The sequence below is a fragment of the Gopherus evgoodei genome, unplaced genomic scaffold (genome assembly GCF_007399415.2).
Source record: "Gopherus evgoodei ecotype Sinaloan lineage unplaced genomic scaffold, rGopEvg1_v1.p scaffold_32_arrow_ctg1, whole genome shotgun sequence".
NCBI classification, from domain to species: Eukaryota; Metazoa; Chordata; order Testudines; family Testudinidae; genus Gopherus; species Gopherus evgoodei.
The window spans coordinates 807,763-835,721 of record NW_022059994.1 but is presented as its reverse complement, the minus strand read 5'-3'; the positions used below and the strand labels follow the sequence as shown (position 1 = coordinate 835,721).

General features: G+C 49.5%; 2 protein-coding genes across 2 annotated transcripts in view; both read left to right on the top strand.

Moving 5' to 3' along the window:
• The window catches only part of LOC115640744 (zinc finger protein 420-like), a 44,990-nt gene extending 21,726 nt beyond the window's left edge, over positions 1-23,264 (top strand). The window contains exons 5-6 of the mRNA XM_030543705.1: positions 1,477-2,431; positions 19,439-23,264. Of these exons, the coding sequence (XP_030399565.1) occupies positions 1,477-2,431; positions 19,439-21,220 (2,737 nt within the window). The 3' untranslated portion in view covers positions 21,221-23,264. The remainder of the gene's footprint in view (positions 1-1,476; positions 2,432-19,438) is intronic.
• On the top strand, positions 14,050-19,187 carry LOC115640910 (zinc finger protein 707-like). Its single transcript, XM_030544005.1, has 4 exons — positions 14,050-15,058; positions 15,743-15,869; positions 17,316-17,429; positions 19,061-19,187. The coding sequence occupies exons 1-4, from the start codon at positions 15,035-15,037 to the stop codon at positions 19,099-19,101; spliced, it is 306 nt and encodes a 101-aa protein (XP_030399865.1). The 5' UTR covers positions 14,050-15,034; the 3' UTR covers positions 19,102-19,187.
• Positions 23,265-27,959: the final 4,695 nt, after the last annotated feature.

Below are 27,959 nucleotides of genomic sequence, written 5' to 3'. Positions count from 1 at the left end.
TTAAGTTTGCAGACGATACCAAACTGGGAGGGATTGCAACTGCTTTGGAGGACAGCGTCAAAATTCAAAATGATCTGGACAAATTGGAGAAATGGTCTGAGGTAAACCGGATGAAGTTCAATAAAGACAAATGCAAAGTGCTCCACTTAGGAAGGAACAATCAGTTTCACACATACAGAATGGGAAGAGACTGTCTAGGAAGGAGTATGGCAGAAAGAGATCTAGGGGTCATAGTGAACCACAAGCTAAATATGAGTCAACAGTGTGATACTGTTGCAATAAAGGAAAAGTAATTCTGGGATGCATTAACAGGTGTGTTGTAAACAAGACACGAGAAGTCATTCTTCCGCTCTACTCTGCGCTGGTTAGGCCTCAACTGGAGTATTGTGTCCAGTTCTGGGCACCGCATTTCAAGAAAGATGTGGAGAAATTGGAGAGGGTCCAGAGAAGAGCAGCAAGAATGATTAAAGGTCTTGAGAACATGACTTATGAAGGAAGGCTGAAAGAATTGGGTTTATTTAGTTTGGAAAAGAAAAGACTGAAAGGGGACATGATAGCAGTTTTCAGGTATCTAAAAGGGTGTCATCAGGAGGAGGGAGAAAACTTGTTCACCTTAGCCTCTAACAATAGAACAAGAAGCAATGGGCTTAAACTGCAGCAAGGGAGATTTAGGTTGGACATTAGGAAAAAGTTCCTAACTGTCAGGGTAATTAAACACTGGAATAAATTGCCTAGGGAGGTTGTGGAATCTCCATCTCTGGAGATATTTAAGAGTAGGTTAGATAAATGTCTATTAGGGATGGTCTAGATAGTATTTGGTTCTGCCATGAGGGCAGGGGACTGGACTCGATGACCTCTTGATGTCCCTTCCAGTCCTAGAGTCTATGAATCTATGAATCTCACCCAGGTCAGGGCTGCAGTCAGCAGGTGTCATAGCATCAAGGCAAATATCAGTCACAGCTTCCCACCCACCCTGTTAGCTGTGGGAATTTCCTCCCTGACTTTGCTTGCCTGAGAGTGTTTGGGTGGGATGTGGCAGCAGAATCCAGTGTCTCCATCTCCCCAACAGTCACTGTGTTGTGTTTTCCCTCTTTGCTATTCCCCTTTCTATCCTTTCTCCCTGGCACAGGCAGTGACTCCTGTCTGGCTTCTGTCTCTCCCAGCAGGTGATAGGACAGTGAGTGAGATCATGGAGGAGACTCAGCAGCAGGAAGGTCCTGAGAAAGTGGAACTGCAGGAGACGTTTTTGAGCAGAACTGAAGGGAATTTTTCCCGGTGCTTGGAAAAGGGAAATGCCTGGGGAGATCGACACAGATCAGAGATGCAGCTGGGAAACGATCCTGGGAAGAAACTGGATGAATCCACTGAATTTGGCAGAGGATGTAAGGATCCCAAGGAAACCACAGTCCAGCAGACAAGTCACAATAAAGAGAAACTCTACAAATGCCTTGAGTGTGGGAAAAGATTCCGTGTCAGTGCAAACCTTATTAAACATTGGAGAACCCACACAGGAGAGAAGTCCTATGAATGCTTGGACTGTGGGAAAAGCTTCAATGAGAAGTCACACTTCATTACACACCGGAGACTGCACACAGGCGAGAGACCCTATAAATGCCTGGAGTGCGGGAGAAGCTTTAATGAGACATCACACCTTATGTCACATCACAGAACCCACACAGGAGAGAAGCCCTATAAATGCTTAGACTGTGGGAAAAGCTTCAGTAGGAAGCCTTATCTTATTAAGCACCAGAGACTGCACACGGGAGAGAGACCTTATAAATGCCTTGAGTGTGGGAAAGGTTTTATCGAAAGTTCATGCCTTACTAAACATGAAAGAATCCACACAGGAGAAAGACCCTATACATGCCTTGAATGTGGGAAGAGTTTCATTCAGAAGTCACAACTTATTATACACCAGAGACTGCACACAAGAGAGAGACCTTATAAATGCCTGGAGTGTGGGAATGATTTCAATAGTCGCTCCCACCTTATTAAGCATCAGAAAATCCACACAAGTGACAAACCCTATAAATGCCTTGACTGTGGGAAAAGTTTTGTTGACAGAACGAAACTTACCACTCATCAGAGAATCCACACAGGAGAGAGACCCCATAAATGTTTAGACTGTGGGAAAAGCTTCATTGAGAAGTCTCAACTTATTCTACACCAGAGACTGCACACAGGAGAGAGACCTTTTCAATGCTGTGAATGTGGGAAAAGTTTTATTCGGAGCTCAGTGCTTATTACACATCAGCGAACCCACACGGGAGAGAGACCTTATAGATGCCTTGAGTGTGGGAAAGATTTTAGCGAGCGCTCAAAGCTTATTACACATCAGAGAATCCACACAGGAGAAAGACCCTACAAATGCTTGGACTGTGGGAAAACTTTCAGTCAGCGCTCATACCTTACTAAACACGGGAGAATCCACATGGGAGAGACACCTTATAGATGCCTTGACTGTGGGGAAAGGTTCAGTAAGAGCTCAGAACTCACCAAACATCAGAGAATCCACAAGGGTGAGAGACCCTAGAAATAGCCTGAGTGCAGACGTACGAGTGACCCACACAACAGAGAAACCTTGAATGTGGGGAAAGTTTCATTTGGTGCTCCCAGAGTATCAGGCATCTGCAAATCTGCACAGGGAAGAAACCTCTGAGATGTTTTCAGGGGGAAAAATGCTCCAAGTGGAGCTAACACCATGTTGGACGTCAGAGACTCCTCCCTGCAGCAAGGAAATTCTCTGAGTGCCCTCACTGTGGCTGGCAATGGTGACCAACCCATTTTCTTGTTCCCACATAGATCAGGGGTGTTTGGCTCCCAAGGATCCAGTTGCCCATTGCTGGGGCGAGGATCCAGCAGCAGCCAAGCTTCAGCTGGTCAGTGACCCTCTGGCTCTGCCTGGTCTGAATGGTTGAGGGTGGTGGAGCTGGGGAGCAGGGGGAGCTGGGTGCTGGGGCTATCGAGTGTTTGGGGCTCAGGGGATAAGAGGCGAGGGAGAGCACAGGGATAGAGAGATGCTGCCTCTCCTCATTCAGCCCCTCTGTCCCTTCTCCCTGCCCCCTCTGCATTCAGACAGCACCACTGAGAGGGGCTGATTCCCACAGGGCCTTTTGTGGGAGGCCTGGAGATCCTCCCTCTGCCTCCGCAGCATCAGCCTCTGAATGTATCAATGGTAGGAAATGTGGTCAGGATTAGCCGGCACATCTCTGTGACCCTGCACCAGATTTTCTAGTGTAAAGTCTCCTTAAGCATCTTATGTGTAAGGCTAAGATTTTGTCATCAATATTTTTTAGTAAAGGTTGTGGACAGGTCACGGGCAATAAAGAAAAATTCACAGAAGCCTGTGACCTATCCACGATTTTTACTACTAAGATCTGTGACAAAATGGGGAGGGAGAAGGCTCCAGCACCTATCACTGCTGGGGCTCTGGGGTCCCATGTCAGGTGGGGAGGTGCGGGGGCTCTGGCTGGGGTCTCAGAGGGCCTTCCCCCCGCCCCTCCCCCCACCTGCAGCTCAGTGCTCCAGAGGCACCCCGCAACCCATGGCAGCTGGGAGCTATGGGGGGGCCCCAGCTGCCCACAGTGACTCAGAGCTCTGGGAGACACCCATTTCAGCCAGAGCTGTGGGGTGACCCCACGGCTTGCAGCAGGTCAGAGGTCCGGAGGGCAGCTCTCGGCTGCCATGGGTAGCAGGGGGAGCCCGCAGCTCTGAGCTGCCACGGGCTGAAGTCACGGAGGTCTCTGGAAGTCACAGACTGCCTTTGTTCCACGACCTCCATAATAAAATCGTACCCTTACTTATCTGTTCTGATCCCCTCCCATTCGCAGAGTGATTGTTAATCCCTGAGTTCCCCCACTGGGGCTGGATTGTCTCATTCCCAGATAGTCCCACATTACACCAGGCCATGCTGAAAAGCATTTAGTGTTTGTACATTTTCTCCGGTACGCACAAGAATTAATTACATGCTAAAAAAATGGAGAGCAGGGACAGTAAAATGTGATGTTTTAGCTTCTGTGCTATCTCAGGGCAATGGGGTGAGTCTCAGGGATTCCCTCTTTCCCCCATCACCATCATGCTCCACTCTCAACATAGCAGCCTCTGTCCAAGCGATAGAGAGTTTTATCCTGTCCCCGTTCTACCCCTCCACCTCCTAAGGTGTCACTTTACCACCATGTCCCTGGCTCTCCATGCTTAGGAATCACAAATTTGATATCTATGATCAGAGGGCTGGAGAGGGAAGTGTCACAGACCTAGGGGTGGGTGGGGAAATCCCATTCAACCTAAAGCACAGTTTGACCTTTCAGAACTTGTAGCCTTGTTTTTCATCGTTGGTAAAATTGCTTCCCGGCTTTTTCTAGGCTAATCCAGATCATTTGTAGAGAGGAAGATTTGTCTTTCTTTCTCTTTCTTTAATTATATTGATGCTAAAACTTTTGCAACTAATACAACCAAATATTGAGGTGAGAAGTGGAGCCAGTTTAGCCACTTCAGAAGAAAATGGGTAAATGTATTTTCCTGATTTTGAGTCTTGAGATTGATGATTCTCTGAGATTTCACTTTATGAACATGAAAGTGTTTTATAGCCCACCCTGAACTGTGAGTTTTTCTCTCTTTGTGAAGGCCATTTGGTCTCATACTTTGATATTGGTTTAGTTTGATAGGATGTAGGTCGGATTCATTGAGACCTTCACAAGACAAATGATCATTTGCCAGAATAGTCTTTTTTTAGATTTTATTTTGATCTTTATCTAATCCTTTGTCATGAGATTTTTTGTATCATTTGAACAGTGACAGTGATCCATATATCTCAGCACAAACACTGATGATGCGAGATACATTCACAGTGTGCGAGCCCAAGACTGAAACAGGGAATGAAGTTACTGCCTGATCCCTGAAGTGATGTGAGATACTGTTTGGAGGGGGAGAAAATGGGGAGAACAGAGCTGGGAAACTGCTGGGTTTGCCCCTCAGAGCTAGACGGCAGAGGCTGAGAACTGTGAACTCGCTGCAGCAGTGCCAGAGAGAAAATTGAACTGGATTGTGAGTGTCGTGTGAAGCTGCCCCTGAAATCTAAAGGACATGAATGATACCCCCAAAAATGATAGGGGGAGGGGCAGCATCTCCCCGTGCTGAGATGCCGAGGTTGGGCACAGGCAAGAAGGGAGCCAGCGATGTCAGCAGAAGCCAGGCCAACACCCAGCGTTGAGGCCAAAGGGAGATGGGGAACCTGACAGTCCAGCTGCTCAGTGTGACACTGCATCCCATATTCTTCACAGAAATACTATTATGATATGATTATAGCATAACTGTGATATATTTTGTACAAGATAGGTCATGTGACAGATCATTGAAAAGGTTATGATTTACTGAACATGATTATCCTATTTGTATGCATCTATCTTTTTTTATCTCAAGTTAGGAATATTGGCTACACATCTGTATTAGAAATGTGTTTACACTTGGGGAACCCCCACTCGTCAAAAGATTGTCAATAGGGCTGTCAAGCAATTTAAAAATTAATCACGATTAATCATGCAATTAAACAAATTAATTGCAGTTAATCGCAAGATTAACAAAATTAATCATGTAATTAATTGAACTGTTCAACAGTTATAGAATACTGTTTATTTAACTATTTTTGGATGTTTTCTACATTTTTCAAATATATTGATTTCAATTACAACACAGAATACAAAGTGTACAATGCTGACTTCATATTTATTTTTATTACAAGTATTTGCACTGTAAAACAAAAAGCAAAAGAAATAGTGTTTTTCAATTCACCTAATACAAATACTGTACTGCAGTCTCTTTATCATGAAAGTTGAACTTACAAATGTAGTATTATGTAGAAAAAAACTGCATTAAAAAATAAAACTAGTAAAATTCTAGACCCTGCAAGTTCACTCAGTCCTACTTCTTGCTCAACCAATCGCTCAGATGAACAAATTTGTTTACATTTGTGGGAGATAGTGCTGCCTGCTTCTTGTTTACAGTGTCACCTGAAAGTGAGAACAGGCATTCGCATGTCACTGGTGTAGCCACCGTCACAAAATATTTATGTGCCAGATATGCTAAAGATTCTTATGTTCCTTCATGCTTCAAGCACCGTTACAGAAGACATGCATCCATGCTGATGACGGGTTCTGCTTGATAACGATCCAAAGCAATGTGGACCAATGCATATTCATTTTCATTATCTGAGTCAGATACCACCAGCAGAAGGTTGATTTTCTCTTTTGTTGGTTCAGGTTCTGTAGTTTCCACGTCAGAGTGTTGCTCTTTCACGACTTCTGAAAGCATGCTCCACACCTCATCAGATTTTGGAAGGCACTTCGGATTGTTAAACCTTGGGTTGAGTGCTGTAGCTATCTTTAGAAATCTCACATTGGTACCTTCTTTGCATTTTATGAAATCTACATGAAAGTGTTCTTAAAACAAACAACATGTGCTGGGTCATCATCCGAGACTGCTATAACATGAAATATATGGCAAAAGGCAGATAAAACAGCAGGAGACATACTATTCTGCTCCAAGGAGTTCAATCAAAAATGTAATTAACATACTATTTTTTTTTAATGAGCATCATCAGCATGGAAGCATGTCCTTTGGAATGGTGGCTGAAGCATGAAGGAGCATATGAATGTTTAGCATATCTGGCACTTAAATACCTTGCATTGCTGGCTACAAAAGTGCCATGTGATCCCAGATCCAGATCCAGAAGCTGTACAGTACCAACCGCCTCAAGGCCATGAGAAAGGTCCTCGACGGTCCCTCATCCTACTGCACGATCCCGCCCGAGCGCCTATACCGCTACTTCCTGGAAGTATTCGCTGACAAGCCCAGGAACGACGTGCAGCGCCCAGAGTGCCTTCACCCGCTGCTCCGCATCACCAATGCAGATGGCCTAGAGGCTGATTTCACACCCGAAGAGGTGATGGCCAGGCTCTCCAGGACCAAAAACACTGCGCCCGGAAAAGACGGCATCCCCTACAGCCTCCTCAAAAAGCGGGACCCCGGCTGCCATGTGCTCTCCGGCATCTTTAACCTATGTTGGTGCTTTGGCCGGCCACCCACCTCCTGGAAGAAGGCCATGACGGTCCTGATCTACAAGAAGGGTGAGCGAGACGACCCCAGCAACTGGAGACCCATCTCCCTCTGCTCCACAATGTACAAGCTATACGCCAGCTGCCTGGCAGCCAGAATCACAGAGTGGGCGACGACCGGGGGAGCCATCAGCCCGGCCCAGAAGGGCTTCATGCCATCAGAGGGGTGCTATGAGCACAACTTCCTGCTCCAGACCGTCCTCCAGACGACCAAGAGGGCCCACAACCAGTGCGCAATAGCGTGGCTGGATCTGGCCAACACTTTCGGGTCCATCCCCCACCATCACATCTTCAGCACCCTACGGGAGTTCGGGATGCCGGAGACCTTTCTCCGCCTGATCCGGGAACTCTACAAGGGCTGCAGCACCACCATCTGTTTGGTAGCAGGCGAAACCGCCGAGATCCCGATCCACAGCGGCGTGAAGCAGTGCTGCCCCCTCAGCCCGATCATCTTCAGCCTCGCCATGGAGCCGCTCCTGCGGGCAATCTCCGACGGCGCCGACGGCTTCGACCTACACGGCGAGAGAGTGAACGTGTTGGCCTACGCAGATGACCTAGTCCTGATCGCGGACGACCCCGAGAGGCTCCAGGGCATGCTCAACACCACCGGGAGAGTCGCAGAATGGACGGGACTCCGCTTTAATGCCAAAAAGTGCGCATCCCTCCACGTCAACTGCAGCAAGAAGAACTCGGTGCAGGCTACGGACTTCCTCATCCAGGGTGAATCCATCGTCCCCCTGGCCGAGGGGCAGGTGTACCAACACCTCAGCACGCCGACGGGCTTCCGTGTCCGGCAGACCCCCGAGGACACCATCCAGGAAATCCTGCAGGACGCCACCAGGATCGACGTTTCCCTGCTGGCTCCATGGCAGAAAATCGATGCCCTCAACACGTTCCTGATCCCCCGCATCGCCTTCGTCCTGAGAGGATCCGCCGTGGCAAAGGTGCCCCTCAACAAGGCGGACAACGTCATCCGGCAACTGGTGAAGAAGTGGCTGTCCCTGCCCCAGAGAGCAAGCAACGAGCTGGTCTATATCGCTCACCGGCACGGTGGCGCCAACGTCCCCCGCATGGGAGACCTCTGCGATATTGCGGTTGTCACACACGCCTTTCGCCTCCTGACGTGCCCGGACGCTGTGGTAAAGAACGTCGCGACGACCGCCCTGCGCTCCGCCACCGCAAAGCGAATCGACAGAGCTGCCTCTGGCCAAGATATGGCCACCTTCCTGAGCGGCTCCATGGACGGTGACTTCGCCCGAGACAGAGGCGACATAGCCTCACTGTGGACCCGTGCCTGCAATGCCACGCGCTGACTGGGGAAACGACTAGGCTGCCGCTGGGTATGGAGCGAGGACCGACGGGAGCTGGGAGTCCTGATACCGCGGACCGAGATGGAGGACAACACCATCATCAGCCCTGGAGCCAGAGGCACACTGGAGAGGTCGCTGAAGGCCGCCGTACGCGCGCTCTACTTGGGCACGCTGAAGAAAAAAACAGACCAGGGCAAGGTTTTCGAGGTCACCAGCAAGTGGGACTCCAGCAACCACTTCCTCCACTCAGGCAGCTTCACCCGCTTCGCTGACTGGCGCTTCATACACCGCGCCCGACTAAACTGCGTCCCGCTCAACGGAGCCGTCCGCCACGGGAACCGAGACAAGCGCTGCAGGAAGTGCAGGTACGCCATGGAGACCCTGCCCCACGTCCTGTGCAGCTGCAAGCCCCACGCCAGAGCCTGGCAGCTGCGTCACAACACCATCCAGGACCGTCTGTTAAAGGCCATCGCTCCGCACCTGGGAGAAAAAGTCACCAACCGCACCGTCCCTGGCACCGACAGCCCACTGCGCCCGGACATCGTCGTCATGGACGAGGCTCAAAAAAAGATCATCCTCGTTGACGTGACGGTTCCTTTCGAGAACAGGACCCTGGCCTTCCGTGAGGCCCGAGCCCGAAAGCTCGAAAAATACACCCCCTTGGCGGACACTCTGCGGTCAAAGGGCTACGAGGTCTATACCGACGCCCTGATCGTTGGGGCCCTGGGCACCTGGGACCCTTGTAATGAACGCGTGCTTCGGGCCTGCGGGGTAGGCCGTCACTACGCGCAGCTCATGAGACGCCTGATGGTCTCGGACACTATCAGATGGTCCAGAGACATCTACACGGAGCACGTCGCCGGTCACCGCCAATACCAGGAGTAAGCGGGCATGACTCCGTGCACCCGAAGGGGGGAGGAGATTTTCACACTCCCCCGTTGGACTCTATCCCCTGAGCCCTGAATCCACCAAACCAAACTCCACTATGTGAGGGTCGCCCTATCCTCATCACCCTGCTCGCTCCCTTATTCCCACGACTGTCTGTAACCTGTTTGTATGAGCGATGTACCCTCACTGCCTCCCGACTGTATCTTGATCTCACCCACCGTTCACCCTGCATTGGCGACATGACAGACTGTATATGGTATATGCTGTCCAATACCAAAATACTGACCCCCCCCCCCGTAGTCTGTATGCTATCCCCGATGAAACAATAACTGATGCTTTAAACTCTCTGTATTGTTTTTTTCCAAATATTCACTAATAAACATTAATATCCGGCACTTAAATACCTTGCATTGCTGGCTACAAAAGTGCCATATGAACTGCTGTTCTCACTTTCAGTTGACATTGTGAATAAGAAGCCCGCAGCATTATCTCCTGTAAATGTAAACATACTTGTTTGTCTTAACGATTGGCTGAAAAGGTAGGACTGAGTGGACTTGTAGGCTCTAAAGTTTACATTGTTTTTGTTTTTTAGTGCAGTTATGTAACAAAAAAAGTCTACATTTGTAAGTTGCACTTTCACGATAAAAAAAATGCACTTCAGTACTTGTTGAGGTGAATTGAAAAATACTATTTCTTTTGTTTATCATTTTTACACTGCAAATAGTTGGAATAAAAAAATACACTTTGATTTCAATTATAACACAGGATAGAATATATATGAAAATGTAGAAAAACATCCAATATATTTAATGCATTTCAATTGGTATTCTATTGTTTAACAGTGCAATTAAAACTGCGATTAATTGTGATTAATTTTTTTAATTGTCATTAATTTTTTTGAGTTAATCATGTGAGTTAACTGCAATTAATCGACAGCTCTAATTATCAGTCTAAATGGCTGGCTGGGAAGGGCCATTAGGGAGAACAATAGGTTTTAAAAGAAGCTAATCTCCCACCAGGAAGCCTTCCTGAAGACCCTACAAACAGCCTTGAGTCATCGCTGTTGTGATACTGCAGGGTCATGTGACTAGATTACCTGATACTGGACTCCATCTTGAAAAAACAGTGTTTTTCCACTGAAGGGAATGGGAACTAAGCTTGGAGACAAAGGGTTCCCATCACAAAAAGCTATTTAAGGCAGAGGAGAGATGACATCATGGTTCTTCCCTGACTCCCTGCCCAAAGGAGACTCTGGGAAACATCTGAGGAAAAAGGACTGAACTTGGGGGAAGTGCTGAAGCCAGGCTAGAGGGGTTTCTAGCCTGTGAAAGGAATACCTGGGGTTTTTAAGCTGCAAGCAAGGGCAGCAGGCCCCTTAAGAATCTCTGAAACCTGCTTAAACCATTATTTAGGGTGAGAAGTTTTCACTCATATCTATTCTCTTTAGTCTGAAGCTTAGACTGTGCTTTGTTTATTTGCTGATGATCTGTTTTCATCTGTTTGCTATTCTTATAAGCCCTTAATATCTATCTTTTATAGTTAATAAACTTGGTTTGCTTTATATAAAACAGTGTGTGAGAGAGTCATAACTTGGGGCAGAAAGCTGTGTATATTCCTCTCCACATTGAAGGAGGGGGCAAATTTCATGAGCCTACATTTAAATTTCAAGACGGTATACATTGGGTTTATGCTCCGGTGTGGGGGAGGGGTGTGCCTTAGGAAGTAGGAGAAGCCTTAGCTGTGCCTTCCCATGCAGAGCTGATCACTGTCTGTATGAACTCCAGCTGGGTGTGTCCCTACCTGTATGTGTGCTGGTAAAGTGCAAGACTGAAGCCTCGGAGAGGGCTTGGCAGGCTGGTCACAGCAGTACAGTGTATAGGAAGCCCAGGCCGGTGGGTCAGGCGGGCTCAGTGGTACCCCAGTTCCAGATGGCACCCTAGGAGGAACCCATCACAACCTCCTCCCCATCTACCGCAGTGTCCTGTGTGGGGACGAGACTGTCTCTGCCCCACTCACCCCACACTGCATCCCTCTTGTAACTAACCCCCTGTGCCCCATGCTCACCACTTGTGTATGGTTATGATATATAGTGTACAATGTCTGCCTGGTTAGGGATCATTGGAAAACTCATGATCTGCTGAATATCACACTGTTGAAATGCATGTAACACCAGTGCATGTAGAATGGGGAGATTGTACTCTGTGTTTGTTACTAGAGTGACCATATTCCAGGTTCCCAAAAAGGACGCTGATGGGAAGGGTGACGTTTTGGGTGCTGGAGGGGGTACTCACAAGGTGAGGGCAGTGTCAGGGCGCTGACACAATCTCAGAATGCAGTGACACTGTCCCTCAGCACCTACCTGCGGGACCCCCTCCCCAGGGCTGGGATCCGGGATATGGGCTGATCCCCTCCCAGTTTGACGCCAGACCATTGATAACTACTCGGAGTACAGTCTTTCAGCCAGTCGTGCATCCACCTTACAGTAATTTCATCTAGACCAACGAATTCCTCCCTGCTGGTCAGAACTGAGTCTAACCCGGTTGCCACAAGTTACTTCCCCCACCATCAGAAAGCAAAAGTTGTCCCCAGCGTGTTGCACGTTGGGTGCTACTCAAGTGGCCAGGTGCCTGGTTTTCAACCAGAAAGTCTGACGGTGTCTGTCAGATCTAGTGACTGGACACCCAAAGTCCAGTTACTGGGAGAGCCTTGGGGGGGAAAGGCAGGACAGAGGCAGAGCCTATGGGGAAGAGATGGGCAGGGTGGGACCTCGGGGGAAAGAGGTGGGGTAGGGGAGCTTCCAGCACTGCTGCTGGAGTGTCTGGTTTTTAAAAATTACCAAGTTGGCCACCCAGGTAGCTAGCTGAGAGGCTGTGAAAAATATGAACAAACATACAAATATGACTTTTCACAGCAGCAGACTTACTAGTTAGCAGTAAATAAATAACGATTTTGATGTATATATGGGTGAGGGGACTGTTGGTCTCAAGATCTGGAGACTGACAATGGGCAGGGGCCAATGCTCCAGGTCAGCCTGATGGACAGGGCAGACAGGCCAATGAGGAAATCTGGGGTCACATCCTCTCTGTAAGCTGGAGGGGCCAGAGCAGGGCAGGAGCTGCTAATGAGAGAGCAGAGCGGTGCTGGGAGCAGAGCAGCAGCAGCCAGAGGCAGAGAGGCACAGCCCAGGGAGCTGAGCTGGAGGCAGAGCAGAAGTAGCAGTGGTGGGGCAGAGGGCAGCTGGGGCTGGAGCAGTCCAGAGCTGGGTGCAGTGAGCAGCTAGGGAGAGTGAGGGGGGATCCTGGGCAAGGAACCAGCGCAGGGAGACATCTCCAGCCAAGAGGGCTTGCAGGACTTTTGTGGTTCATCCCACAGAGCGGTGATGACTTTTCCTTTAACCTTTCCCATTTTTTCTTTAATTGTTTTTATTTGTTGGTGTTTAATAAATTGTATTTGTTCTGAACTCTATGCAAGGGTCAGGGAAGAGGTCAGGTAAGCGTCCGGAGTGGGGAGAGCGCCCCAGGAGTGGGGATGCCCTAGCCCCTGTCCTGAGTGATCACAACAAAATTGGGGATCGAGCCCCTCATGAATCCTGGGCCCAGCCTTGTCAGGGTTTCAGGGACTAGAGTGGAAGGGGAGTCCCAGAGGGCAGGCAGACCTCTGGGTGAAGGGAGTGGGAGCAAGGACTCAGATCCTTCTGCTATTTGATTCCAGCAGGGTGGTGTATAAGCCAGCAAAGTTCCCCACCATATCGAGACCATTCCCCTGCTTACCTCTGTGCATATTTATTGTTTTTCCCTAAAGTTAATTAAGTATTTTAGGGGAAAGTGTCAGAGTGGCCACCAGCGAGAGCTGCTGGCAACACTCTGAGGCCATCAAAATTTTGGTCATGAGAACCCCATGGCTAGATGATCAGGACGGGCCTTTCTGACCCTAAAGTCTACAAGTCTAACAGAGATACAGAGAGGGGAAGCGCAGCGTGCTGGGTTGATCGCTAGGACCTAGGAGCAGCCGGGAGGCGGCTGTGGGGCAGCGAGCGCTGGGCTCCGGCCCGGCAGCAGGAAGTGACTCGCAGCCGCTGCGGTGACTCTGGCTCCCAGGCTCCTGGCGAGATCCCCGAGCCCCGGCGGCTGGTGCTGGGAGCCCGGAGCCCTGGCTGCAGCCGGGAGAGGGGAATCTCCAGCAGGGCCCTTCCCGCTGCTCCCCAGGAGCCTCTCCCAGGGCAGAGCCCCCAGCCCGGCCCGGCCCCTGCCCCGGGGGGCCCCGCTCGGAGGGAAGGTGAGAGAGACCCGCCCCCCCCCCGGCACCCCCGGGCTGCAGGGGGAGGTTTGGCCCCAGGCTGCTCCCAGCGGAGCTGGCTGCGATTCTCGCCCGGGGCCCGGGAAAGCTGCCGCCAGCCCCGGTGTGTGCGGGGCGGGGGAGTCAGCCCGGGCCGTGCTGGGGGTGGGACAGACACACACGGGGGCTGAGGATGGCCGGGGGAGGGTGTCAGGGTAAGGGGGGATTTTAGGGAGCAGGATGTGATGGGGGCGGGGGTGCGCTGAAGGGGGATGTGGCGATGCAGGAGAATCAGGGGAGACTTATAGGGCAGATGAGAACAAGGCTGCAATAGAGGAAAGGGGGGATGTGGGGAGGGGAGGCTGGGGGGAGACTGAGAGCAGGAGCAGACTGAGAGCAGGAGCAGACTGGCTGGGGAGAGGAGAGGAGGGGAGGGGTTGGGGAGAAGGAGATGGGGAGATGCAAGAGCAGCTCCTCCACCCCATGGGGCAGCAGAGAGTGAGGGGCTGCCCCACCCAGCAGCCAGAGGGGGATTCTTTTACCACAAATAATCAGTGATGCTTTGGGGGTAGGTGGAGACTTTGCCTAAGGCCTCAGAAGCTACAAGGCAAATATCCAGAAACACCGCCCCCCCCCCCGCTCCCACACCCCCTGCTCCCGGTGTATTATGTTCAGACCTGCTCATAATTTTGGGGTCTTTCTCCTGAGTGTTGGGGGCTGCCCAGGGCCCTGGTCTGATTTCTGGGCAGGTTTCACATCTCAGCCACACCGGTGTCCCACCGGAGTCAATGCTCACTCTGCCAGGGGGTCAGGGGCGGCTCTATGTATTTTGCCACCCCAAGCATGGCAGTCAGGCTGCTTTCTGCGCGCCAGCAGGAGATCCGGCTGGCAACGCAGATTCGGCAGCATGCCTGTGGGAGGTCCACCGGTCCCGTGGCTTCGGCGTACCCACCGCCGAATTGCCACTAAAGCCGTGGGACCGGCGGACCTCCCGCAGACATGCCGCCGAAGTCTCCCTGACTGCCGCTCTCACAGCGACCAGCACACTGCCCCCACGGCTTGCCGCCCCAGGGATGAGCTGCTGCCCCCAAGTGACACAGCGAGACTGACTCTCCTGGGAACAAGGGGAGGAGCTGGACGAGTTGCCCTCCTCAGGGGGACCCCCCACATGGCTCCTTTGATTCTGCTCTTCTCTAGCATTTGTCTTACTCTGTCCCTGAGGAGGGTTTAAAAGTGTCTCAGGGGGTTCAGTGCTGGTGGGAGGGGCCGGGTCTGTGTTGTAATAAAGTAACTTAGGGTTTTCCCAGCATGGCAGAGTCCAGAGCGTCTGTCTGCAGGGAAAGAGCCTGGGGGGAATCGGGCTGTGAAATGGATTCAAGGCCCTTCTGAAACCTTCCTCTCATCTACGTTTCACTTCAGATCGTCCCCTCTTCCAGGGGACAGGGAAGGGACATGGCTGTGATGGAGCCAGCTCAGGTAGGGGATTTTCAGGGAGCTGCAGGGGGGATTTGCTGTAGAGGGTGAGCAGCAAGAAACACAGAGTGAGGCAGGGAGGGGACAGGGTGTGATAAACCTGCTGGGACACATTCAGCTTGGAGCCTGATTTTCTGAACAGGCCCATTGGTGAGGGCGGGAACATCCCCCCATTTCTGAAACAGGAACATCCCCCTGGGCACGGCTGGGAAAACTGACCAGACTCGCAGTGCTGGAGCCTGACCCCACTGGCCAGAAGCTGATGTGAAATATGCAGGGAAGCTGTCGGGATTCCTGTCCCTGTCCCCGGCTCAGAGCTCTGCTTCCCGTATCAGCCTGTGGCTGGCAGGCGTGTGGGAAATGAGAAGACCTTGCCCTGCTCCATGTGCTGGGAGTAGGGTGACCAGATGTCCTCATTTTATAGGGACAGTCCTGATTTTTGGGTCTTTTTCTTATATAGGCTCCTATTACCCCCCCACCCCCCATCCCAATTTTTCACACTTGCTGTCTGGTCATCCTAGCTGGGAGGGACAAGGAGCTCTCACCTTCTCCCCACCCACTGAAGCTGCCTGGCTGCTCTGAGCAGAGTGGGGGGTGGGATTCTGCATTTCTGGGCCTCCTCCCCCATGAATAGTGGGATTGTGGCTGGGGCAGCTGATGCTGAGTGGGGGACTCTTGTTGTTTCAGATGCCGGTGACCTTCGAAGATGTGGCTGTGTATTTCACAGAGCGGCAGGGTGCTCTGCTGGATCCCGCCCAGAGAGTCCTCTACAGGGACGTCATGCAGGAGAACTATGAGACAGTGACCTCACTGGGTAAGGGATTCCTATGCCCTCAGCTATTAGAAGCCATGAGGTCTGCGTATCTGACTCTCGTCAGGTTCTTCTCTGCTCAGTTAGATTAGAAGAGGAGGGTCGCGTAGTCCAGAGCTCCAGGGTGAGATCTATACACCCCATTCAAGGGAACAGGGGAGTCAGAAACCTAATGGACAGGCTAATTCATCCCTGTCTTACCAGCTGTCCAGAGGCCAGAAGCAGGGGATTGTCCTGCCTGTATTATTTCTCTTTCACACACCATTCGCCTTGCTCCATGCGTGGGGAGGACTCTAGATTCTGCAGGCTTGGAAACAGGCAGGAATTGAACACCCGAGCTGTGTGTGAAAGTAAGTCCCCGAGAGTGCACCTATCCTGAGACCTCCTAGTGAGGGTAGAACAACACCCCCACGCCAGGATGTCTGCTTCTCCCAAGAAGTCTGTTACCACAATTCCATGTTGGGTCAGTTTAAACTCAGGGAATGTTCCTTGCAATGTTCTCTCTACTTTTTTCCATCCATGTATGGAATAAGTTTTGTTATGTGCGGATGTGCGTCACCAGTAGAAACAAAAAACCTAGATATAGTATATATTTTTAAACAGTTACCATAGGGATAATTACTCCAGGCAGGACAGGTTAGACATTTTAGAACTAACAACTCAAAGAACTAAATTTCAATGTAAGAGAGAAATAAAAATTATGAAATGTATATACCAGTCAAAACACTAAAATAATACACTTTGAAAGAATAAAATTACAGAGAATATATGTTCATTGCAGGAAATACGAAAGAGTAATAATAAACAACAATAACACAAGTATGTGTTGGGAGGTTGTTTGTGTGTGTGTAGACACACAGACTGTGGAGACTGTGTGTGTGTGTAGACACACAGACTGTCTGTGGAGACACTGTGTGTGTGTGCGTGCATGTAGAGACAGAGACTGTGCGTGTGTGTGTGTAGAGAGACTCTGTGTGTGTAGAGACAGACAGACTCTGTGTGTGTGTGGAGACAGACAGACAGAGATTGTGTTTGCTGACTGCTGGGGAAGCAGACTCTGTGTGGGGTTCAGACCTCAGACCCTCTCCTGCTCAGAGCGCTGAGCGAGGCTGTTCCATCTCCCCTGCTGGAGTACAAGGGTGGGGGGAAGGGGTACCCTGACATCAGCACCCCTTTTCCCCTGCCCCTGCTCTGCACTACCAACAGGAGTGTCCCAGGAGCCACAGGGGCTCAAAGGCAGAGGGCTGCATTGCGGGGCTGGGAGGGCACCTGAATTCACCCTGCCTGCAGGATGTGAGCGGCTCTGGAGCCTAATCAACTGTGCAGCACTTCAGTCACTCCAGGGCAGCTGCTCCAGCACGCAGCTTACAGGGAACACGGGTTCCTGTGACAAATAATCTACCAAGACTCCATGCGTCCTGAGCTTGCCTGATTTCACCCCCTGCGCAGGATTCCCCCTTCCCAAACCTGACCTGATCGCCCGGCTGGAACAAGGGGAAGAGCCGTGGGTCCCGGATCTCCAGACCGCCAAGGAAAGGGAGAGCCCGAGAGGCACCTGCATAGGTGAGGAGTCAGGGAAACTGACAGAGAAATCGTCTGGCAAGTGAAGGAAAAAGCTGGGACTCTGAAAATGTTCTGTGAGCGAGAACCCTCAGTTCTGCCCCGTCTCACCCAGGTCAGGGCTGCACTCAGCACGCAATGTTCGCTTGAATTTTTTCCATTCATGTGCAGAATAAATGTTGTGTGCACCGCGATATGTGCCTAGGTGCATTACCAGTAGAAACAAAAAACCTAGATATAATATATATTTTTAAAAAGTTACTATAGGGATAATTAGTCCATCCAGGACAGGTTAGGCATTTTAGAACTCACTACTCAAATAATTAAATTAAAGTGTACAAGAAATAAAAATTATGAAATGCATAGTCCAGTCAACACACTAAAATAACACCTTTGAAAAAATAAAATTACAAAGAATATATGTGCATTGCAGGAAGTACCAAGAAATAATATCAACAAGAATACAAGTATGTGTTGGGAGGTGAGTGTCACACAGAGACTGTGTGTGTGTGTGTGTGTGTGTGTGTGTGTGTGTGTGTGTGTGTGTGTGTGTGTGTGTGTGTGTGTGTGTGAGAGAGAGAGAGTGTGTGACACAGAGACTGTGTGTGAGACAATGACAGAGACTCTATGTGTGACAGTGTGTTTGTGTGACACAGAGACAGTGTCTGTGTGCTGGCTCCCGGGGAAAGCAGTTCGCTGTCTCTTTAAGACACTCACTGAAAGTTCTCCTGCTCCGTCCTGAGCCCTGTTGTCTACCTTCCCCCGAGGTGTGGTACATAGGTAGGGGAGAGGGGGAGAGAGAGAGAGAGTGTGTGTGTGTGTGTGTGTGTGTGTGTGAGAGAGAGAGAGAGAGAGAGAGTGTGTGACACAGAGACTGTGTGTGAGACAATGACAGAGACTCTGTGTGTGACAGTGTGCTTGTGTGACACAGAGATAGTGTGTGTGTGCTGGCTCCTGGGGAAAGCAGTTCGCTGTCTCTTTAAGACACTCACTGAAAGTTCTCCTGCTCCGTCCTGAGCCCTGTTGTCTACCTTCCCCCGAGGTGTGGTACATAGGTAGGGGAGAGGGAGAGAGAGAGAGAGAGAGCTGGCTGCTGGGGAAATCTCAGAAACAGTGCATTGTCCCTTTAAGAAAGGCACTCAGCCATTCACCACCATTCAGACCGTAGCAGCTCTGAGTCTTCCTGAGCCAGGCTGTCCCCTCTACCCTGCTCTGTGGAGATGAGGTACAGGGGGAGAGAGGGGGGGACACCCTAACATCAGCACCCTCCCACCGCTGCTCTGCCCAGCCAGCAGGAAGATCCCAGGAGCATCTGCAGGATGGAGCAACCTGTGGGGAGGGGCACCTGAACACATGCTGCCAGCTGTGCTCGCATTTGAATCTCTCCTTCGCGGCAGCCCAAGCCCGCAGCTTACAGGGAGCACAGGCAGGTGTCGTATCATCCAGGCAAATATCAGTCAGAGCTTCCCCCCCAATCCTGTTAGCTGTCGGGAATTTCCTCCCTCACTTTCCTTCCCTGGGAGTGTTTGGGTGGGATGTGGCAGCAGAATCCAGTGTCTCCAGCTCCCCAAAAGTCACTGTGTTGTGTTTCCCCTCTTTGCTATTCCCCTTTCTGTCCTTTCTCCCCGGCACAGGCAGTGACTCCTGTCTGGATTCTCTCTCTCCCAGCAGATGATAGGACTGTGAGTGAGAACAAGGAGGAGAATCAACAGCAGGAAGGTCCTGAGAAAGTGAAACCACAGGAGATGTTTTTGAGACGAGCTGAAGGGAATTTTTCCCAGTGTTTGGAACAGGGAGAGGTCTGGGCAGATCGACACAGATCAGAGATGCAGCCAGGAAACTACCTCATGAAAAAACTGGATGAATCCATTCCATCTGGCGGAGGATGCAAGGATCCCAAGGAAGTCACAGACCAGCAGACAAGTCACAATAAAGAGAAACCCTACAAATGTGTTGACTGTGGGATAAGTTTTAGCAAAAGTTCTTCCCTTATTCAACATGGGCGAATCCACACGGGAGAGAGACCCTATAAATGCACTAAGTGTGGGAAAGGTTTTATTGAAAGTTCATCCCTTACTAAACATGGAAAAATCCACACAGGAGAAAGACCATATAAATGCCCTGAGTGTGGGAAAAGTTTCAATGTGAAATCAACCCTTAATACACATGAGAAAGCCCACACGGGAGAGAAACCCCATAAATGCCTGGACTGTGGGAAAACGTTTGGGCAGAATTCATACCTTATCGAACATAGGAGAATCCACACAGGAGAGAGACCATATAAATGCCTTTACTGTGGGAAAGCTTTTAGTCAGCGCTCACACATTATTAAGCATCAGAGAATTCACACAGGTGACAAACCCTATAAATGCCTCAATTGTGGGCAAAGTTTTGTTGACAGAACGAAACTTAAAAATCATCAGAGAATCCACACAGGGGAGAAACCCCATAAATGCTTAGACTGTGGGAAAAGCTTCATTCAGAAGTCACAACTCACTATACACCAGAGAGTACACACAGGAGAGAGACCATATAAATGCCTTGAGTGTGGGAAAAGTTTTAGTCAGAGCTCAAAACTTATTACACATCAGCGAACCCACACAGGAGAGAGACCTTATAAATGCCTTGAGTGTGGGAAAAGTTTTATGGAAAGTTCATCCCTTATTAGACATGGGCAAATCCACACAGGAGAAAGTGCCTATAAATGCCCTGAATGTGAGAAAAATTTTACGGAAAATCGATCTCTCATTAAACATAGGAGAATACACACGGGAGAAAGACCCTATAAATGCCTTGAGTGTGGGAAAGGTTTTATTGAAAGTTCATCCCTTACTAAACATGGAAAAATCCACACAGGAGAAAGACCCTATAAATGTCTTGAGTGTGGGAAAACTTTCAGTATGAAATCAGCCCTTAATATACATCAGAAAACCCACACAGGAGAGAAACCCCATACATGCTTGGACTGTGGGAAAACTTTCAGTCAGATCTCATACCTTACTAAACATGGGAGAACCCACACTGGAGAGAGACCTTATAAATGCCCGGACTGTGGGAAAACCTTCAGTCAGCACTCATACCTTATTAAACATGGGAGAATCCATACAGGACAAAGACCCCATAAATGCCTTGACTGTGAGAAAGTTTTCAGTGAGCGATCAGCCCTTATTAGACATGAGAGAACTCACATGGAAGAGAAACCCCATAAATGCTTGGATTGTGGGAAGAGCTTCATTCAAACATCACAACTTCTTATACACCAGAGACTGCACACAGGAGAGAGACCCTTTAAATGCTGTGAGTGTGGGGAAAGTTTTATTCAGAACTCAAAGCTTATTACACATCAGCAAATCCACACAGGAGAGAGACCGTATAAATGCCTTGAGTGTGGGAAAGGTTTTAGTCAGAGTTCAACGCTTATTACACATCAGCGAACCCACACAGGAGAGAGACCCTATGGATGCCTTGAGTGTGGAAAAGGTTTTATCGCAAGTTCAGCCCTTACTAAACATAGGAGAACTCACACAGGAGAAAGACCCTATGAATGCCTCGAGTGTGGGAAAAGTTTCAGTGTGAAATCAGCCCTTAATATTCATCAGAAAACCCACACAGGAGAGAAACCCCATACATGCTTGGACTGTGGGAAAAGTTTTAGTCAGCGCTCACACCTTACTAAACATGGGAAAATCCACATGGGAGAGAGACCTTATAAATGCCTTGAATGGGGGGAAAGCTTCGGTAACAGCTCAGAGCTTACCAAACATGAGAGCATTCACAAGAGTGAGAGACCCTAAAAACAGCTTGACTGCAGGAAAAGATTCAATTTTACCTCACACATCCACATAACAGCGAGACCTTGAATCTGGGGAAAGTTTCATTTGGTGCTCCCGGAGTATCAGGCATTCACAAATCCACATAAGGTAGAAACGTCTGAGATGTCCTCAGTGTGGAAAAGATGCCAGGAGGAACTAACTCCATACTGTACATCAGAAACTCCTATGCACAGCAGAGAAACAGTGCCCTGATAGAGGGTGACCATAGTGAAAAATCCATTCTCTTGTTCCCACACACATCAGGGACGTTTGGCTCCCAATTATCCTGCTGCCCATTGCAGGAGTGAAGATAAAGCAGCAGCCGAGCATCTGCTGGTCAGTGACCCTCTGGCTCTTTCTGGTCTAAGCAAACCCCAGGCAGAGGAGGAGAAGTCCCCAACAGCCCCTCCTCCCCGCTGCATCCCTGGCTGCTGAATTGATGGGCCACAGGTGAGGGAAGGGAGAGAGAGAAACTTCTCTAGATGCTCCCTCTGCCTGGCTGAAGTCCCCCTCTCCCTTCCCCTCCCAGCTGGGATCCCCCTGCCATGGAGATGAGGACACTTGGGCCAGGCCTCACCTTCACTCTACACACCTGTCACCACCCCCCATCTTCCACCAGCCCCTGGGCTGGGCTCCCCCAGTGATCTGAGGCTGTTCCCTGCAGGGTGAGTGTCCCTGGGGGCTGGTAACTCCTCCCCTCCCCAAATCCCCCAGGGCGCTGGGCTCTGGGGGAATCAACCCTTAAGGCACCAGACGCTGGGTTGTGGGGTGGAAACTGGGGATTGAATGGCTGGGGCTGGGGGAGCTGGGAAGCAGGGGGAGCTGGGTGCTGGGGCTATTGACTGTTTGGGGACGATGGGATAAGAGGCGAGGGAGAGCACAGGGGTAGCAAGGTGCTGCCTCATCACTCACCCCCTCTGCCCCTCCTCCCTGCCCCCCCTGCATTCAGACAGCACCATTAGCAGAGACTAATTTCCACAGGGCCTTTTGTTGGAAGCCTGGATTTCTTACCTCGGCTACAGCAGCATCAGCCTCTGAGAGGGAAGCAGCATTGCCTAGTGGATAGAGCACTGGCCTGGGACTCAGGAGACCTAAGCTCTGTTCCCAATGCTGGCAGCAGCTTGCGGGATGACCTGAAATAAATGTGTGCCTTCCAGAGAGGGAATAAATGGGGAGTGATAATATCAGCATCCGAGGGGTCTGTTTAGGGCAGATAAAGTGGTTGGGATTAGCTAGTGCGTCTCCTTTGTTCCTCCACCCTTTTTGCTAGCCTAGACTGACCCATAGCGTTTTATTCCCACCCCTATTAGCAAAGTGATTGTTAAAGTCACTAAGTCCCCCCTTTGGAGTGAGATTATGTCATTCCCATTTATTAAATTAGTTTGATGGAATATAGCTCGGGTTTATTGAGGGCTTCAAAAGACAAATGATCACTTACCAGAATAGTCCTTTCTGAATTTCTTTTCACATTTCCCTAGCCTTTGTCATGAGTCTGTCTTATTCTCTGAACTGTGCAAATGACCAGTATCTATCCCAGAGTCAGAGACTGAAATGAGGAAGGAAGTTACTGCCTGATTCCTGCAGAGATGTGAGATATAATCAAGAGGGGGGAGTGGCCAAGGCCTTTAATGGGCACTGTTTGCTCTTATGAGCCAGAGAGCTGAGTCTAGGAACTGTAAACTCACTGCACAAGTCCCAGAGAGAGAGGAAATGTCCTACAAGTGCTGGGTAAAGTCATCCTTGAACGCTAAAGAACTGCCAATGATATCCCAAGAGGATTGATGTGGAGAGGGTTCGGCGACTCCCCATTGCTGAGAGGAGGCCGGGCAAATGCCTCTATCATCGATTGTTAGCACTTTTCTGCTAGCTTTAACTTGTTCTTCTTTCCCTGGAGCATGTGTGTGGCTGGAGCACCAGTGTGCTGGGCTGGGGCTGAAATGCACCGTGACGAGCTGGGCGTTGGATTGGGGAGGGGAGGCAGAATTTAGCTTTTATTTCTTGCTTTGAAAAGAATAAAGTAGAATTTAGATTCTCAAACTCCCAGTGTCCCTTGTCTTGAATAATGGGGGTGAGGGAGAATGGTCTTCAATGGACTCTGCAGCTTTCTGGCTGTCATCTATTGACGCAGCTGGGGAAAAGGCAGGTATCATTCTGGGGTGTATTAACATGAGTGTTTGTAGGAGGTCGATGTCCTACTCTGCTCGGCCCTGGGGAGGCCTCAGCTGGAATCCTGTGTCCAGGAAAGATGAGGAAAAATGTGATTGAGTCCTGAGGAGAGCAACAAAAATGGTAAAAGGTTTAGAAATCCTGACCTGTGGGGGGAGGTTAAAAAAAAGTGGGTCTGTTAGTCATGAGAAAAGCAGACTGGGGATGGTCTGCAGCCATGCTAAGGGCTGTTATAGAGACTGGGGAGCAGTTGTGCTCCATGGCCACTGAAGGGAGGATGAGAAGTAAAAGTGTTAAGCTGCAGCAAGAGAGATTTAGGTTCGATATTAGGAAAACTTTCTAACCAGGAGGGTATTTTATCTCTGGAATAGCTTCCAAGGGAGCTTGTGGAATCCCCACCATTGGAGAGGGGTTTTCTTGTTTGTTTGTTTTTGGTTTTTTAAGACTCTTGGAGCTGTTATTTCACCATTCCTGAGCTCCACACACTGCAGGTTCCGGCTGTGACATTTTCCCAGGGTGCCCAGGACTGTGAATCTCCTTGTTATCCCCCTGCCTCAGTGCGAGGGGAACGTGTTGCTGCTGAGCTGGGTGTCAGTTCCCTGTCACCTCCAGCCTTTAGCTCCCCATACAAACTCCCTAGGGCTCTGCCAGTCCTTACTGCCTTGCAGGTTAACACTAGGTGCAACTTCGTCCTCCAGCTCCTCTGACGTGTCCTTGTGCAGTGTCCAGCCCCTCTCCACTGGACGGTCAGAAATTCCCAGGTAAGCCAGCCCCAAAGGGACCATACCAGCTTGTTTGATTCAGTTGAGGATCAGCGCCAATATAACCTCACAGCACTGAGATATATTTGTAGTGAAAATAAACAGGAGTTTATTAACTAAGATTTAAGAGAGAGTGAGCGAAGCAATAAGACCAATAGATTAACACATCAAACACCAGGTATAACAGGATTCAGATAGTCTGAGTATAACTTTAACAAGCAAATTCATGGCTAAAGCATTCTTCCAGGTCACCAGCCACCATCACTGGGATCCTCCTTTCCATGAATGCAAAGTATGCTCTCCCGTTTGCTTCCTGAAGGATTGCAGGGTGCGGTTCTTGTCCCTCAGTTATAGTCCAGTAAACCACTGATGTGCCTCCCTCCCATTGTTGGTTCTCCAGTTGCTCTTTCTTTTGGTCCTATATGCCACTGGCTCTCAAACTTTCCCAATCGCTGTACCCCATTGTCTTGCACACCCCCAAGTTTCACCTCACTTAAAAATAACTTGGTTACAAAATCAGACATAACCATACAAAAGTGTCACAGCCACTAGTACTGAACAATTGTTGACTTTCTCATTTTTACCATATAATTTTATAAAAGAAATCAATTGGAATATCAATATTGTTCTTACATTTCAGTGTATGGTACATAGAGCAGTATAAATTGTCTGTATGAAATTTTAGTTTTTCCTGACTTCACTAGTGCTTTTTATGTAGCCTGTTGTAAAACGAGGCAAATATCTAGATGAGTTGATGTACCCTTGGAAGACCTCTGCGTACCCCCCGGCGGGGGGGACACTTACCCCAGGTTGAGAAACATTCCTATATGCAAACAGGGCTTCAATTGTGTTCCTTACAATGCTTAATCTACATGTGAACTGTGGGAGAGAGATGACTAGATATCCCTTTGTCTGACAAAATGGGTTTCTTAATCCTGCATCTGTTCAGACTTTAAAATAGTTTTTGGTATATAAATGTAGTTCCTTAAAGACCATCTGCGCACACTTGATGAACAGTGTGACACATAGGCACAGGAACCAGAAGTGCAGGGGGTGCTGCAGCACCCCCGGGCTCCCAGCCCTGCACCCGAGGTCCTGGCTGTTGCCCTGAATGCTTGGGGAATCTGCTGTTGGCCCCATGTCCAGAGCTTTGCTCCTGCCTCAGCTCTGGGAGGGTGTGTGTGGACAGGTAAGAGGGCTGGCTTCCAGCACCTCCACTATTAAAAATCTTCCAGCACCACTGGTGTCCATGAGCCTTTATGAGAGACCTCCCATGGCCTGTTGTGGATAAATACTATGAAATACTATGAGAAATACTATAAAGCAATGCATTAGGAGCAGTGAGTTTGTCAGGCCTGATAGGTGTTGCTATCATAGAACAATGCACCCATGGACGGTGGGTTAAATCCCCCTTCGGGGGTGGGAAGTGCATCAGCCCAGTGTTCTCTCTAATTTTTCCCACACGTGCAGAATGAATTTTGTTATGTGCACGGATGAATTTTGTTATGTGACACATCACCTTCATCTCGCTGACATAACGAAATTCATGTTGTAGGGATGGGACCGAGAGGCTCAGAGCATGTGTCATAAACAGATAAGTAAGAGTTAATAGAACAGAAGTACTTCATATCTCTTTTGCCTGTAAAGGGTTAACAAGATCAGTGAGCCTGGCTGTCACCTGACCAGAGGACCAATCAGGGGACAGGATACTTTCAAATCTTGAGGGAGGGAAGTTTTTGTGTGTGCTGTTAGTTTTGGTTGTTGTTCACTCTGGGGGCTCAGAGGGACCAGATGTGCAACCAGGTTTCTCTCCAATCTCTTTGATACAGTCTCTTATATGTCCAGAATAGTGAGTACTAGGTAGATAAAGCAAGTTAGGCTTATGGTTGTTTTCTTTATTTGCAAATGTGTATTTGGCTGGAAGGATTTTAATTTGTACTTGTATACTTAGGCTGGGAGGGTATTCCCAGTGTCTATAGCTAAAAGACCCTGTAACATATTCCATCTTAAATTTACAAAGATAATTTTTACTGTTTTTTCTTTCTTTAATTAAAAGCTTTTCTTGTTTAAGAACCTGATTGTTTTTTTATTCTGGTGAGACCTCAGGGGACTGGGTCTGGATCCACCACGGAATTGGTGGGGAGAAAGGAGGGAAGGGGGAGAGAAAGGTTAATTTCTCTCTGTGATAGGATTACTGTCTCTCTCAGGGAGAGTCTGGGAGGGGGAGAGAGAAGGACGGGGGAAGGTGAATTTTCCTCTCTGTTTTAAGATTCAAGGAGTTTGAATCACAGTGATCTTCCAGGGTAACCCAGGAAGGGGAAGCCTGGGAAAGGCAATGGTGAGGGAAAGGGTTTACTTTCCTTGTGTTAAGATCCAGAGGGACTGGGTCTTGGGGGTCCCCTGGCAAGGTTTTGTGGGGACCAGAGCGTACCAGACACTGGAATTCCTGGTTGGTGGCAGCGCTACAAGTACTAAGCTGGTAATTGATCTTAGAGGAATTCATGCTGGTACCCCATCTTTTGGATGCTAAGGTTCAGAGTGGGGAATTGTACCATGACAGCATGGGAGGGGGCTATGGACTGGGGCAGAGGGTTGGGGTTCAGGGATGGGGGGGTGCTGGCTCTGGGGTGGGGTCGGGGATGAGAGGTCTGGGGTGCAGGAGGGTTCTCAAAGGCTATGGCGGGGAGAGAGGACTCCCCTTAGTCCTCTCTCCCCACAGCAACACCTGGGCTGGGAGGAGAGGTGCCTCTCCCTGCCATGGCAGCTCCGGGGCTGAGGCCACGGGTTAGGCACCTGTTCCCCGTCCGTGGGCACCCCTACCCTGGCCGTGGCAGATCCAGGGCTGGGTTGAGGCCGGGGGAAGAGCACCCCAGCCACAGCAGGTTCGGGCTGTGGCTGAATTCATACCACCCAACCCCTGGCCGTGGAAGATCCAGGGCTGGGTTGGGGCCAGGGGAGAGGCGCCCCCTCCTCCAGCCGTGCCAGGTCACAGCTGGGTGGGTTCCCTGAGCACCTGCATAGCACTTAAACGGCTGCTGCATGGCTGTACAGCTTACAAGGAACTTAGCCAACCACTGAGCTGTAGGATACTCTTCTATGAGTTTCTCTCAGTCTCTCTTGTAGAAGCCATTCCACTTCATTTAAATTAATAAATATTAATTGGGTCAGAGACCAAATGTGAATCATTGTATAGCCCAGAATACCCAATGGTCCAGTGCTTAGGATGTTTTAAAGATAGGGAAAATGAAGAAAGCAACTTGCTCTCCATACACAGCAACGCAGTAGCAGAACCAGGACTCAAACCCAGAAGTTCTCACTCCACAAACACAGCTCTCTCTGCTAGATAATTCTGTAGACTGCAGGCTGTCCATCACTGCTGAGAGGAGATTTAAACACTAGACAGAAAGGGTCAAATTTTCCTCTTATTTACAGTAGTAAATCCAGATCAGAAGTTACCCTCCTTGTTCCAGATTTGCGCTGGTGTAGCTGAGAGCAGAGTGCAGCCCATAAAACATAGAGGGAAAGCCCTTGTTCTACAGAGACAAACAATCTAAGGATTTGGATTGGTTATAACTCCTAGCCAGTGGATGGAGAGAAAAACATACATTGCAGATGGATGGATAAATGAACAGAGAAATCCCAGCTGGACTTAGCCTGCAATCACCCGAGGGCAGCTATTGCATTGCCCTCGTGTTCATACAGCACCAAACACACTGTCATAAAAATCATACTAAGAACACAAGAATGGCCATACTGGGGCAGATCAAAGATCCGTCCAACTCAGTGTCGGGTCT